Below are 16,424 nucleotides of genomic sequence, written 5' to 3' on the forward strand. Positions count from 1 at the left end.
AGAACGTGTTGAAGGACTGTCACCGAGTCTCTGCTGAAAACGTTAGGAATCTGCAAGGGAAGTAATTCATGCTGCACAAGCAGATCATACTGCATAAATTTGCTCATCATGATGAGATGCAGCTGGAAGGTAGGACTCCTGCCTTGCAGCTAAAAGGTTGAGAGTTTGAATCTCTGCATGAAGTCTGAATGATCTCGGAAAGGAACTGGATGTTTTTAGGGTTTTATGTTTTTAAGACGTTTTGCAATCAATTTCTCTTTTTCTTTAGGATTACTGCAAACATCAAACCTCATAAAGAGAAGCTCTAAAATCTGCATGACTGAGTTCTGTGGAGGAAATCTGTCTTATCAACACATTTAGTGGCAATTAGCATCAGCCTCAAATGGATTAAAGCATCGACAGATCCCTGAAACGAACGATGCCGTCTTCTGACTTCATGCAATAATGTTTCATTCCTGTGGTTTGGGAAGTAATTTAAAAGGAGAGGAAGGCATTAAAGGCGTGTTGGAAGTAAGTTCCTCAAAAAGACAGCAATCTCTTACTAAAACTGCTGCACGTTTTGACGTAGCAACAACTCCAGGTCTCCTTCTGCTCAGAAAGTTTCTCTCTACGTTGAGCAGATCAGCCAACAACTGTTACTGTTACTGAAAACCCGACATATTACTTTAATTACAACTTAACTTTTTGGTTTTTAGACCATAATTTGAGTAAACTTTTGCTCAACATCTTGTAAACATGAAGACAAGTACAAATCATCTAGAATATGTGATTGATAGGAGTGGAGCAGGAGCATTTATCGGGCGCTGCGCTTGTTACACTCTAATAAACGTCGGCATCTTACTTTCCTTCTTTTCTCTTCAATGAAAGCTGCCAACTCCCATATTTACACTGTAATAAGTAGATTAACACAACTTTATACAGCTTGGCTTGCTCTGCGTTGGATTGTTGGCTTATTAAACGCGCCGCAGAAGCCTGAGCCCGGCCATCAAGCAAATCATTTTGGCCCGATTCTGAATTTCAGGTTTTCTACTGCGAGGCAACAGTGATAAAACTGAAACATCCGCGGTTTTAAACAGTGAAATGTGATAAACGTTCACAACGATCTGCATCCGTTTACATAAACAAGCAAAATGTGGATGTTATCCAAAAAGCATTGAAAACCAACAAAATTGTCTTTAAAAGGAAGAATCTCAGCTCTAATTAAACTGAAACACTTTGTCACTGTGTTTTCATTTGGAAACGTTTATTTCCATTCAGCCCCATCCTACAATCACAGCCAAAACTTTGGAAGACTTTGCAGAAAATACAATCTTTTGCATGTTTGTTGAGGAAAATCAACAACAGAATCAAACAAAAAACCTTCAGATCACTTAAAAATAGGCAGAATTACTTATAAGGGGTAATAATAAGTTGGCAGGTTCTGTCTGAAGACGCTTCCTCCATCACAAACACTGTAAAACATTTCAAAGTGGTTTAACTTGAAAGTGAAAGTCCACCTGCTGCCGTGAAAATGCAATTTAAGTCGACAAGAAAATAGTTTTAGGTTTTAACTCAGACATTAAAGTTCATGAAGTTGATTTAACAACAAGAAACAAGTCGTCTAAAATAGTTTTTTAAGTTCATTAATCTTGAATTGTGAGTTTTAACTTATTTCACCTTCTTTGAAGAGACACATTTCTGTATTACTTTACTCACAATATCAAGTTAAAAATAACTAATGACTTTCATTTAGAATAATTTAAATTCTTGTTTCCAATTGTATGAAGAAAATTTCTGATCTAACAATGAATTTTATTAAACATCACAACGAATTCAGCTCAGAAGCATTTAGTGTGAAAAGGACATTAAAATAAACATTTGATTAAATAAAACACAACGTAACACACTTTCATCTCAGGATACAAAAACATGCCACTTTTTTTAAGTGCTAACCTTAAAACTCCAGTTTATTCAACTCGTGGACAAAATTAACAAAACGTTATCACAACTTTACTATTCTAAGTTTGTTTTTCCCAAACACACATTTAGTTTCAAAATCTAAATTTATTTGACTTCAAGAGTAGAATATATAAGACAAAACTAAACATGACTCCAATGTTTTACAGTGAACAGGGTTGAGAAACGGGTGGGTTCTCTGGCGGCGTCACCATCTCAACATCTGCACTCATTCGCTAATAATCACATTACACATGGCATTTTCCTTCAAAATAAAACTTTAAATTCAATAATGAAGGACTGCAAACCAAACACTTTGGATAATTAAATGCAAATAAAAATGTGTCAGCATTATAAAAGCAGGGTAAGTGCTGCAAAAACAATGTAAGAGCAGCACCAAACAAATCAGAGCCTGGCAGCTTCTTTCTTCTCCGCTCTCTGTTTCTTTCTGGAAGCAGCTTCCAGGAGCCCACTCTCTTTACAGCTAATGAAATATCTAATGCACTTAGTTTCTTTTGCTTCGCACCTGCCTCCTAAGAGGCATGTTCCTCCTCTCAGAGCTAAATTACTTGATCTCAATGGAGCGAGACAGACTGCGGTGAGCAACAAATGGGCGGGGAAGGCGAGCGCCTCCAGCAAAAAGATGACGAGCTCGCGGAGGAGCCGCTAGACGGATCTTCTCCGGTTTGCATACGGCGGATCTGAGATCGAGCGGAGCAGGACGCTTGTTGTTTGCAGCGTTTGGCCCGTAAAGCCTCCCTCAACACACGTCCCCAATCCATCAGTTCTCCTCTCTCTACGTCAAGAACAACAAAACCGAGTCCTGAGCGACTCTCCGGGGGTATCCCCTGCTTTCTTTTCAACATCCCTGCTCTTTTTAGAGAGACTTTTACAGCTATTTAGGGATTGGTGTTGTTAAAATTATTTAGAAGATGTGTTTCTGTGTCTGATTCACATCCCGTTGACCCGCTTTACATCCCAGCTCATGAAGCAACTTCTGTGACCGTCGAGTAGATAATGCAGCTGCTTCATAGATATCCAAATTAAAGCCACTTCATGGAACGATGGCAGCGGAGGCCAGAGTGCATTTAAGGTCAGGAATATTTGCCCTTAAAGCGCACAGTCGTATTAAACAAATGTCAGCTGGTGAACCTCATCGCATTAAAGCTGAAAGGTCATAACATGAGACGACCACTAAAGGTTAAATATTTAGTGAGTTAGAACTGAAGCAGCAGCAACATTGTCACCGACAGAAGCTAACGCTCGCATTTAGAGTGACTGACTTGTGAATCTAAAATTCAAAACCAAGCAACATTTTTGTCCTTCCTTATTCCCAGACTTATTATAGTACTTTATAGGCGCAGTATTATGTGTTTTCCCTGTTATAGCATAATGAAGTGACTATGTTAACCTCAGTTGTTATAAAAACTGAGGTTTTGCTTCCTAATTTAACGCCTTGAATTTGAGTCTCTGTCTCTTTAAAAACTCCTGCTCTTTCTGAAACTCCGTCTTCAGGAAGTCGTCACAACATGGCTACTCTATTAACCCTTTAACAAAGATTTTACCAGCATTTCACTGAGCAGTAGCTCCTATGATGAGCTCAGCAGGAGTTTGCTAATTGCTACTGGCTAGTCTGAAGGAGCCGAGTCACTGAGGAGTGCTGCTTTTTGCACAGCTGTCATGGAGATTAAATTATTTCTCAAAGCTGCATTAAAGAATCACGGCAACACTACAGCTTTGTTTTTGATATAACATTAAAACACGTCAATTTTACATAACACTGCCCCTTTAAAAGGTCCTAATCAAAGGTCATGAAAGACTTCTGGAAGTATTTTAAAAGCTAATTAGAAATGTGGGAGGAATCCCATTCCTTCGAAAACAAAGAGTGTCCAGAAACCACAAGTTTGCTGAAGTGAACCTTCAACAAACTTCTTTAATTACACAATCAGAGCCTTTAGAAAGAAATATTCAGCTGCTGATAGAACGAGCAGTTATGATCAATGTCTGCACTGGCTGTCATTAAACTGATGCATTTTTATTAAAGTCATCCATCATCAGCGTAATCAATGCAGATGAAAGATGTTTGGTCTGCTGCGAGAAACCGTCTGCTGTGTTCTCATACATAACTGATGAGCGAACGGGGAGCAAGTAAGCAAACGAGCGCGTTGGTGTGTGTGTGTGTGGATTGTTACAGACGGGAACGCCCGCAGGGGGTTTGACGGATCGCTCACCGAGCACGCCCAGTCGGTAGTTCATGGTCACCACGATCACGTTGCCGTAGGCGGCGAGGACGCTGGCGTCAAACATGTTCCCGGTGCCCTCCATGTAGGAGCCGCCGTGGATGAACAGCATGACGGGCTTCTTCCTGCGATCGCGGATATCTGCACACACAAAACACACAAAGGGTGAGTGCCCGAAGAAGCCAATAAATATGTTTGTACTTCCTGTTTTGATCAAACATGTTGGGCTGTAATAAATTAACAGCAAATCGTTCAGGTGAGAGAACAAATGAATCTTTCCTCCTACTGAATGTCGGTGCTACAAAATGGATCTTTAATGTACTTGGAGCACCTTTTAATGTCACGACGCCTGCAGAAAAACATTGGCTGAAAAGTCCTGACTGACAGTAATGAAAGAGAAATGTTGTCAACAAACCCACGGGGAGAACTAAGTACACCCTGAGGATGGGGAAGAGTTTAAAATGAAAAGAAGCAGCCAGCTGTTGCTAATGAAAATGATCAGCAGGTTAGAAAAGCTCTAGAAAAACAAAAGGTTTGGGAGTTTTCTACAGAGAAGTGTGGTTATCGATTAATTAGTTTAGCTTAACGATTAATTAATTCAATTGTTTAAAATGTTATGGGCAGACCGTCTGTCCTTAACAGGCTAAATGTATCATACAAGCATCAAATACTTTACTACATAAGTGTAACAAAGTATTTGGTAAAAAGTAAACTCAAGAGTATTGATCAAATTATCAATCATTTCATATTTAAAAATGACAAAACCAGATAAACCAAAATATAAAGGTAAGTGAAGATTTCTGTATTTTAAGGACAAAAATGACAATAACTCAAAAAATCAATAAATCTTTCAATAAAAAACACTTATGAAACTTTCGAAAGCTGCAGCTGTGAGTCTGTTTTTGGTAAATTTTGGTTAAAACATGCTTGTTTTTCATTCAGTGGGAAGAAAATCCAGACATTTTACTCAAGTAAGAGCAGAAATACTGTCTAATAAAATTACTGAAGTAACAGTAAACAGTACAACATAGTAAAAATACTCCTAAAAGTTTTTTTTTTTTTTAAAGTTACTCAAGTAAAGCTACTACCCATATAAGACATATAAAACCATGTTCACGTCTGTCTCTCAGACTCCACAGGACTCAACTAACATTAAAGATGGTGACAGGGCAGATAAAGAAAAACTAAACAACTACGGCCTGTGGTCAGGGTTGCCAGAAGACGTGTAGCGTCTGATAGTGCGTTAAATCTCTAGGCCTCAGGTGCAAATATATCTAAGACAGCCTAAAGCTACGAGTGACCAAGGTGGCAAAGCATGGATGTCCAACAGCACTTAAAGACTACAGAGTGCAGAGAAGGCAGCTGATGCACAACTGGAGCTGTATGTTTAAAGGTAACGACACAGAATATGGGAGGAATGTGGGCCTGTAATGAGACGCTGTGTTCAAAGATACTCTCTACAATTCAACTCTTGGTTGAACTGAAACAGATGCTAACATGAGCTTGTTTGAAATAAATCATCCCTCATTCAAATAAGTTTTTGTTGGAATATTCTCACATAGGCTTATTTACAGATGAGCAAAACCTTTTTAATACTAGGGCTGTGTAATAATATCGATTTTGCGATATGTATTGATATTTTCTTTCCTAGAAAGTATCGTAACATCCAACTGTCACCTTGCTCACTCACTGCTTGCTTTGCCGGGAGAGTGATTAGGTCAGTGATTCCCTCAGATGTTAAGTGTCAAGGTTAAAAAGGTATCAAACTATTCAGAGCAGGGTACTTGGTGCATTTTATTTACTTTACAAATGCATGTAAGCTACAGTTTGTACTGTTTCMATTAAAAGAAACATGTTTTCTCACCACTTTGATTCTTTTTGTCCAGCTGTCGACTTTAAGTCTGTGTCCAACCAGAGTCAGGTATTGTGTAGTTGGTGCATTTAATCAGTTTTCTGTTAAATTAATTCAATCCAACTCTATAATAGTCACAAAATGTCACCAAAATCACTCTGTCCCTCTAAAATCTTTCAGAAAGTCGCAAAAGTGTTTTGAATTGTATCGTTTCTTGAATATCGCAATATATATCATATCGTGAGCAGAATATCGTGTATCGTATCATGAGATTATTGTATCACTACAGCCCTATTTAAAACATGTCAAAAGTCTCTTCTTTTGTATAAAAAAAACAAGGCAGCATGTCTAAGATTCACAAAGTTGCTTCTTAATAAACACTCCTTATACAAACTGTCAAGAATGGTGGTTGAAAAGTGATGATTTGTTCTGCAGTGAAGTCTTCTGTATGCTAACAGCTGAAGCTTGTTTTAAACTGGGCTCACACTGGACAAAGATCCCAAACATAGAACAGAATTACTGGAAAAGATCAATGTTTTGTAATGGACCAGTCAAAGTCTGGCCCATTACAAAAGTGTCTTGTAATGCTGAAGAGATTCAGCATTACAAGAGATTCAGCATTACAATGCTGAAGAGATTCAGCATTACAAGTGTATTGACCTGAAGAGATCTGTGAAGAAACAAATGTCTTCAAACCTCAACAAACTTCAGCAATGTTGTACCGTAAAACACTGATAAAACCACAAACAAAATTGACTAATTAAGGGCATTTCTGGCAAAAACCTGCTATTATTTTGTGTTACATACAGTAATGCAAGCATATAGCGTGAGCAAAAACAGAAATTTAAAGAAATAAACTTCCAAATAAGATTAAAACAATTATCTTTTCATTTCCATGCGCCTTAAAAGTCCCAGGTAGGAAATCCAAAAACCCAAAAACAAACAGGAGACAAAACCAAAGCAGAAACATTTACTTCATTTTGTAAGCAATCAGGATAACCAAAGAGAGAATTCGACACATCCAGTGTGGAATAAATGTTCCTTATTTTGCACCTTAGAGCTCAAAACTCACATGAATCCAAAGTGCAACTCGCCCTCAGCTGCAGAAACAGACGTGTCAAACTTTTCACAGCTTTGTTTCCCTGCAGGGGCATCATTTTTTATTTTTTTTATTTTTTGACACTATCAGTTTTACACCAGCAAAGCTCGTTAGTGGTTCTAGCTTTGGGGGTAAAACATGAAGAGATATTATAAATGTCTCGCATATAAATGTCAGGTCAAATCCTGGAAGACCAGAATTAAGAGGAATGATTGATTATCTTCATTTAAAGTGAAGCATGTCACTTCATTAAGAATTCCCTTGATAGAAATGCCATTAATGTGGTTTTCCTCATACATTTAATTAATCTTTTTCCACAAATCTTCACATCTAAATCCAGACAACTACCTTGGAAAAATGATGATGCATGTAGTGAGTACGAACAAACCACCTCTGGACATCTTGTACCACAACGACGGCATCCTGAATCTTCAAGACATGAATAAACCAGAGCTATTTATTAATATTATACCAATTTGTTTTATCAATACATTCTGCCACATCTTGACATGGCAAAAAATGAAAACCAATTTGATCTAAACGTAAAGCAGTAAAAAAAAAAAAAAAGCAGTAAAAATGTCCCTTTTCTTCAACTCACAATGGACATTAATCTAATCAATCCTAATATATGTCCCTTGATTACATTTATTATTATCTCTGATTGAAGAGCAATCATTTTCTTGAAGCTGAATACGTCTTAATTTTAGATACATTCAGAGCCTCTTCACCTCTGAAAATTTGAGATAAAGATTCTTCAAGGTGAAGACAAATAATCTTTTTTTGCGTTAATGTGACCTGTATCTGATCTTTTTATGAAAATGCGACTGAGGCCACTTGGATATCCGATACGTATCCGATCTTTTCAAATGTGATCAGCGTCTGAACGGCCAGGTCGCATTTATCCACCTGACCGTCATTGTTACTCGACAAACGTCAATATTCTGCATCCTAATGCGCACAAGCGGGAAGAAAAACAGCAACCATGGCAGACGATAAAATGAGGATTAAGCTGTTAATGTGCTGCTCTGGTCGGACAACGACTCTAAAATGCTACACCATTAGCATCCGTGTTTATTTACGCCAACACTGAGCACGCGCTCTCTGTGTGACGTCACTGCGCCCTCTACTGCGCATGCGGGACACACTGTCAGGTTGTTTACAGTTCACACAGTCGCCTATATTTGGAAATGTGAACGACCACGCAGACAAAAATCCGATTTCACAAAAGAATCGTATCTGTGTCACTTCAGGCTGCAGTGTGAACGTAGAATCTGGTGATGCTGGTAAAGTTTCTCATCTGCTACAGTGATTTTTGGCTTCTGCCGTTAAAACTATATGCAGGTAGCTTCAGACAGAACCCAGTTAGCGGTGAAGGGAGTTTTCAGCCGGAGCCAACTCCTGCAGCTCTGTGTGCTTGCGTGCAGGACTGTCCCTGATGGGCCCTCGTTGGCCTTTGAACCGTTTCTCCCAGCTGACCGCGGGACGCTCCTTCCTGCCAGGAGCCGACGGAAGCATATGGCACACGAGACTCCGAACTGTGGCACGGTGACAGCCCCGGATGGCTTCAGTGTGAGCATGTGCTAAGTGTGTGTGTGTGCTAAGTGTGTGTGTGTGTGTGTGTGTGTGTGTGTGTGTGTCTGCGGGCCTGGGGGTTATGAGGGAGCAGTGGAGCAGATCAACCACATAAATAACCATTACTGCATCTGTTACCGAACGGAAGAGAGATAGAGACTCTGAATCCCTTTGAAACCCTCCTGTATGCGCAGAGTAGCTGCTGAAATATGGATTAAATGCTTCAAAGTAATGATAAGCTCGGGTGTTAAAGATGCAAAACTCTTAAATCACTCCTAAATCGGTTATATTTAGCCTCAAATGAGACCAAACTTCTAATCTTTTAAAAGTTTTTTTTTTTACTTACTTCATCCCTTAAATAATGAAACCTTTAAACCAGGAATTATTTATAAGTCACAAAAGTATTCACAACCTTTGAACTTTAACACATTTTGTCACTTTATCTCTACGCACAGTGGGCTGAAAAACGTATGATATAAATGTTTCATATCGGTCAATATTGATAACTATTGATTAGTTTTTTGTTTAACATATCTGAAGCACTGATAAACTGCTGATGTGACATTTTCTGTTTTATCCAGTTTTCACTCCACACCGTTTATTTTTATTTTTAAGCAGTTATGAGGCAAAACCTGAAACTGCTGCTGTGCCAGTTACTTAACAAGTTGTTGCTAGGTAACCACAAGTTCCTAAACAAGTTGTTGCTAGGTAACCACAAGTCACTAAACAAGTTGCTGCTAGGTAACCACAAGTTGCTAAGCAAGCTGTTGCTAGGTAACCACAAGTTGCTAAACAAGCTGTTGCTATGGTAACCAAAGAGTGAGTTAGTAGATTCCACCACCTTTGTTTGGAAAAAAGTCTGTTTTGGAAACACTTGGGATGAGCTGGAGGTTCATCTTCCAGCAGGATAGTAACCCTAAGCATAGAGCGACAGAAAGGTTCAGATTACATCGTTAATGCAACATTAGTTTACATCACTCTTAGGTATAAATGTATTATAAACTTTATCTCTTATGTCTATATTTGTACTATTAATATTTAACACCTTAGATGGAATAGCTTGTCAGTGAATAAGCAATTTCCCCTTAGAGATCAATAAAGTATAAACTATCCAAAGGATAAGCAGTTTTTCTGTAACAGTAAGTTGCTTCTTCACCGATAGCACATTTAGTAGGAAGTACATGAGGATGATTGACAGCGCTAAGACCTTCCTCCTGGTTCTGATTGGTTGTTTCTGACAGGAAGTGGTACTTTTCTTCAGATGATCATAGCAGCTCAGGGAGGAAGAGGAGATCGATCATTTCACAGCCTATCTGTCTCAACCTGTAATGTTACGACATGGTGACAGTTTTAACAAATATGCAAAAAAAAAAGCATATTTTTGTAAAAGTTACTAACTTTAGCATTAATCAAATGGGGATCGAAGGTAAAAAAGGTGAAAAAGCCCAGGAAGTACCGCAATGATTGAAAACCAACAGAGAATCAGTGAAAATCAGTGAACTAACTACCAAAAACCTGTCAGAAGATCACAAACCACGTCCTTCTCTCCAGAAGCAACGTGCAAAGACATCAGCAGAGGTCTAAAACTTTTGCACGACACTTTAAAATGAAACACAACAATCCCTCTGACGGGGAAAGAAATTTACAGGCAGCTGCAGCGGAGAGTCACTATGGCAACTGCTTCACGTTGACTCCTTCCTCCCTCTCGCTCTCCTTCCCTCCGCCTCACGTGGCCGAGGTCTCATTGACTGTTGCCTTGGCAACATATTGCTCCAGCGCATCTCCGGCCCTCCGATGCCCTTTGCCCACGTCGCCTACCTCCGTGTCATTTCATTAGCGAGCGACTGCCGGCGTACACACACACCTGCAACACACGAGCGTCTCTACATCCTGCGAGCTGACAGGCGGCGGTGCGGCGGGGGACAGAATGCAGATGCGCTCGTGTCACCTCCCACACCGGGCTGAGACACACACACACACACACACGCACACACACACACACACACACACACCGAGTGGGCTGTCATGGTTGACCTGTGCACTTTGTGTCCACGGATCACTTACAGGGCGAATGGCTGGCTCTGCCACACTGACAGATAGGACTATAGCCCTCGGGGGGCTACAAGCTCCATCCCTCTTCTCCTCATTTCTTCCCTCCCTCTCTTCCCGCCTCTGGCGTTGTCGTGTTTCTACCTGAACCCACGTTTAGCATGTAGCGCCCGCAGTCAGGAAAACGGTCAGGTTTGCAGACTTGTGCTTCTCTCTCTCTCTTTTTTTTTATTTAATGAAATCCTCCCAGAGCAGATTCAAACATTTATAGTTTGAAAGCACATACTATTTTTTTCTTTTAAACTGAAACTAATCAGCTCCGCAGGGAGAACCTGAGCTGTTGTCTGCAGGCAAACATGACAGCACAACCGAAGGGACAGTTGGGAGAACGGGACTGCAGCACTTTTTCTATTTTTTTTTCTTGTTTTTCATGCAAAGCTCCAGAAAATCCCAGACATTGTACAGCTGATTATCAGCAGATGGTCAAAACTTCCACACAAGCATCAACGGATGCTTTGAAAGGCGCAGAGTACAGACTCTCATTTCTACTATGAAGGTTTTACTGATAATGCCTTCGACATGCAAGTATATTTTATCATTACTTTGGGAGCCTTTATTGCTGTAAATATGGGTCATTTTGACAACCTACTGTATATTAAGCCAAATGTTAAAATTAAACATCATTACACATCCGCTGATAACGTTTAATGGTGTTTAATTTTTGCGAACGTCGTCTGCTGATGTTTGCTGAAAGTTCACAGCAACGTTAGTTCAACTTTTAACGTTAACAACTTGAGTATTTGGATTTTTAAGGCGCTTCTGTTTCTTTCCGATTCAAATTTTGTGAGTTTTGCAAACTGAGCATGCAAACAAGACTTTGATAAATCATTTCATACCACATAAAGTGACATTTATCCTGTGAAATTACAAATTTACTACAATTAAAACAAAAAAGCTGCACTGACTTCATGAATGTGCACACCCTTATATAAATACTTTTGATTTAATCCAGTTTCAGTTAGTTTGAAATTAAAAGATCCATGACCAACCTGAAAGAAAGTTCAGCTGTCCTAGGATTTCTGCATCCATTCAGTTTTTAAAGGGTTGAAACTTTACAAAGGTATCAGTAAGGAGAAGGATACCAACATAATGCTTAACAATGTCATTCTGCAATGAATTTAAAATAATATATGGGACAACAGTGACATTACAGGATATGGAAATATTGAAAAAACGAATAAAAACTAAGTCTGAATGTGGTCAGCAAAGATGCCCAGAGTACTGCAAGACGGAGTAAAACATCAAGGTCTGGTTCCTAAACTATGAGGTAGAAAGTGTTTGATGAAAACAAGCTTGATTTTTGGGCTGCAGTCCGTAAGGTTTGTTTGCTGCAGAAAATGCTCCGGATGTCACCAAAACAGCAGCAAAGCATGGTGGTGGCAGAATCATGCTCTGGGAGTCATTACTTTAGAGCAGTGGTTCTTAACCTGGGTTCGATCGAACCCCACGGGTTCGATGAGTCGGTCTCAGGGGTTCGGCGGAGCCTCTGCCGCGGAGGTAAAGACACACTTGTGTAAAGTCGTAATGACGCCCCGCTTTGCCATCACTTGCTGCAGAGGATCACGTTACATTGCTTAGCCAATCAGAGCTGCAGAGGAGCCCTGATTGAAGGAGCTCCACTCAGCATGGATTTGAACTTGTGTCTTTAATTACTTCAGCAAAACTCACAGTTTTTACCAAATTCTATAGTCTAAATTTGCTCCTTCTTTTCGGGGTTGGTACTGCCTCCAGTGGCGTGGGGGTGGTAACACAGCTAATATAATTACATTACTAAATCAGAATACCGCAAAGTATTTTGTGTGTCGGCTGGGGGAGAAATATGAAGGGTTCGGTGAATGCGCATATGAAACTGGGGGGTTCGGTACTTCAAAAAAGGTTAAGAACCACTGCTTTAGAGAAAACTGAGGCTTTAGTCAAAATTCAGAACCCAGCAAAGTTCTGAATTTTGATGCAAAATTAAATTAATTTTGTTTTTCAGTATCTGTGAGTCAAAAAATATATATCCAAAATTAAACAGAATGTTACGTTTCGTAATGTTTCCAAATGTTTCTGCATTTCTACAATTTAAACCACAAAAAACAGGATGTGGAACCTGACAGTTCTTACAAAAAGCACATCTGAAGGCGGTGAGTAATTAGGTAGAGGGTTTCAAAAGGTGAAAAAACTTGAATAACCCAGCAAAGCTGCAGGACGAAAACAGCTCTGCTCTGTAAATAAAAAAGGAAGCAACGAAAACAAAGCAGGATGGCAGAGAGGAGCGGAGGGTTGGCACCCGGAGGAGCTTAACCCGACTGCTGATCCTCTCAAGCAGAACGGAGACAAAGAGACGATTAGGCCTGAACTTGTGTTGAGTGTTTCAGTTTACTGGCCCACCCAGCGCTGCCCACTGAGGCGCCGCCCTCTCGTTCCTTCACGTTTGCGAGGCGATTTGGACCTTGTTCTGAAACTGATGCTTAAACGGGCAGAGATATCAACTTCTAACAGGAAGGAAGGCGTTCTAGGCTTTTTATTTCCAAAATTGGTTGTTTATTAAGCAGGATTTTATTTTTTTGCATGTCCGCCTGTCTTGGTTTTGACCCCGTTTCTATTTTCATTAGTCTCCATACACCGCTGAGGGAGGTGGAGATAATAACTGACCTTTTACATGTGCTATCCACACTGTTATAAGAGGGAAAATTTGCTCCCAGCAAACCAGGAACTGTCATCTGTGTGTAAATACACGCCGGCCTTACGTCTGAGTGCTCCAATTAACAGAAAGGTTACAGAGGAGTGAGATTATTGCAGCGGTTTAATGGTGGGAATGTGTTAAAGATTATTTCCAGTTAATCATTTTTCAGCAACAAGGCGCCTACAGATGGTCCGATTCAGCTCGGTCCATAACTGCTGTCCGTTTCTGAGGCAGATTTAACGGACCGTGACAGAGCATGAATGCATGAATGAGCAGCCGAAGCAGAAGCTTCTTTCTTTTGTGGCGGAGGTGATAATAAGGAACACATTAGTTTTGCTCTAACTTGTAAAGAAACTGAAAATAATTTAGATAAGTCCTTGAAAGACCTTCTGCTGATCCGATATCGTTCCCCACTCGACTTTTCAGTAATCCAACAATGACACTGGTTCACCAACACTAACCAGAAAAAAAAACAACACAGCAAAACTACATAAAAAAATATTTGTTTGTTTAAAAAAAAAACATTGTACATCACTGTAAGAGTTACTGGTATTTTTGACTCGACATGCAGTCGGTCCTCCAACCACTAGGGGCTCCGTGTTTTTATAGAAACACAAAATTAAAGAGATGACAGTCTCAAAATGCGAGAACAGAAACTTACAAAACTGTATCTATAATCTTCAGATGAAACGCGTTAATTTATTATGATTAAAAATAAGAATTTAAGCAACTTTATTTTATCACAAAAACCCAAACTCTCACTGTTTTGATTTATCAGTGTTCTAATTGTTTATCATGATTAATTATTACAACATTCTTAAATTTAACTGAACTGAATTAAATTAAATTGTACTGAATTGAAATAAACAGAACCAAAATTAACGTAAATCAACTGAATAAAAGTGAATTGAACTCAAATGAACTGAACCAAGTTTAACAGAATTGCAATAAAAATATTTTTTGACAGTAGAGATGAGAGCAACATTCATTCCTAAAGTCAAAAATCAAACACAAGAAAGCCAAGAACTTTTCTGTTCACACAACAAAAGACACAATAAAACCAAAACTATGAGGGGAAAAAGAGAAAACTTTAAGAAGTAGAGCTTCTAAAGGAAATTAATTTGAAAAAAGAAGAGCAGAATATACAGAAAGAACAGAATTACACAGAATGTCCAAAATAACATCGATAACTTATAATATTTTAAACCTTAGGAGGATTTCTTTTGCCTCAACGTTTGTGCAGCTAAATTAAATTTATGGTTTTGTAAGAACTTTTTTTCAGCTCAGGTTGTTTTATCAAATGTGAAACTTTATCCCAATGCTAAGCTGAGCTGGACAAGAATCTGCTCTTACCCATAATAAGGTTTTTAATTTGGAGGAGGAATAAAAAAGCACTGGTACAATTTTATCAATTTTAAAAGCGGGCAGCATTTTAAGATAGCATATGAGTTCCTCTATTGTGAAGCGGCATAATTTATTGAAGTGCTCAGAATCACGACATGCGGCTGGCTTCAGGACGACCCTAATTAATTTACTTTGTTGTACCAAGAAACGGCGGCACAGTCAAAGTGACCCGGCCAGAAAGTGCAAAGCCGAAAACCTCTTTCCGAGACGGGAAATGAATTATTTAATTTATTTTTATTCAGGCATTTAGAGAAACCTCCTCAGTTAGACACCTCAACACAATCGAGGCGCTTTATCCACTCTGTGCTTTTAATTATACTCTCTCCTCTTCAATTGTAAAACCTGATTCTGCTTTATTTCCATTCGCGACCAACTAATCTTGGTTTGTAAAGCCAAACGTGTCTGTTTTTCATGTGATGTGTAACTTCGGAGGTGCTGGTCTTGCATTTAACGGAGCGTTCTCGTCCCCAGAGTCTCCGTTTCATGGCCAAACGCACGTCTGAATAAAAAAGATTCATCTTGAAACTGTAAATATTTATCTTTCTCGAGTCCAAACTTAAACCACAAGAGTCCGTGAGAATGTTGTCTTTTTGAATATTCAGAGGAGAAACCTCAAAAGCGCTTGATTTATACATAAAAGATTTCTCGCGATGCCCCAGATCTGGTTTTGAGAAAACAGGCCACAGTTCCTCCCTTTTATAAATTGATTTGTGCAGCGATGGTCAGCAGAGACAAAAAAGAAAAATGCAACGTGAGAAGCTGAATCAGAGAAAACACAGAAGCTGCGGCGCTAACAGAGGCTAACGGAGCAGAAGAGAGGAGCCTGTTTATGTGTGGGAATCAATGGGAGGTCAGGGGTCAGCTGCTGTGATTCGGGCCGGGCGGTGATGAATGGGACGTGATGAGATGCACAGCAGCAGACCTGACCACCGAGAGAGGCTGAGGCATTCATTAGAGCTCACTGGATCCAGCCAAAGGCCAGACAGACCCTCTGTGTGTGTCCAGGCACCGGGGCGATGGCCCTACTGGGAATCACTGGTTCCCACTGGGAGGCTGGGGAGTTGTTGACTTCCAGTGTGAAATGTTGGTAAGGAACCAACCAATGAGAGAAGATCAATTAGTGCGTGAATGAAAATCATTTCATAACAACACAGGATTAAAAAAAGGCTTAAGCTTAATGTGTCTTAAATTAAGGCTTTAAATGTCTGAAATTCATTTTAAAAAATTGTAAGTGATGGCAGGACTATTTAATCTTGTTTATGGCTGAAAGACATATCACAATATCATTAATTATTGATTAGTTTTTTGTTTTAAATATCTGAAATATTGCCAAACTGGAAGTGTGACCGCTCCCTTTTTATCCCGTTTTTTAAAATTTTTGAACAGCTATGAGGCAAACCTTAAACTGCTGCTGCACCAGTTACTCAACAGACTGTTGCTAGGTAACCACTTGTTACTCAACAGGCTGTTGCTAGGAAACAAAAGAGTGAGGGAGTTAGTAGATTCCACCAACATTGCTTAGCTTCTCCTCTGCCTTCATTCACT

General features: G+C 39.5%; 1 protein-coding gene across 4 annotated transcripts in view; it reads right to left on the bottom strand.

The window, feature by feature from the left end:
* The window catches only part of nlgn2a (neuroligin 2a), a 248,474-nt gene that overhangs the window by 78,681 nt on the left and 153,369 nt on the right, over nucleotides 1–16,424 (bottom strand). For all 4 annotated transcript variants that reach the window (XM_008435581.2, XM_008435578.2, XM_008435580.2 and 1 more), the window contains one exon: nucleotides 4,167–4,316. In XM_008435581.2, coding sequence (XP_008433803.1) covers nucleotides 4,167–4,316 — 150 coding nt within the window. The remainder of the gene's footprint in view (nucleotides 1–4,166; nucleotides 4,317–16,424) is intronic.

This window comes from Poecilia reticulata, linkage group LG18, assembly GCF_000633615.1.
Source record: "Poecilia reticulata strain Guanapo linkage group LG18, Guppy_female_1.0+MT, whole genome shotgun sequence".
NCBI lineage: Eukaryota > Metazoa > Chordata > Actinopteri > Cyprinodontiformes > Poeciliidae > Poecilia > Poecilia reticulata.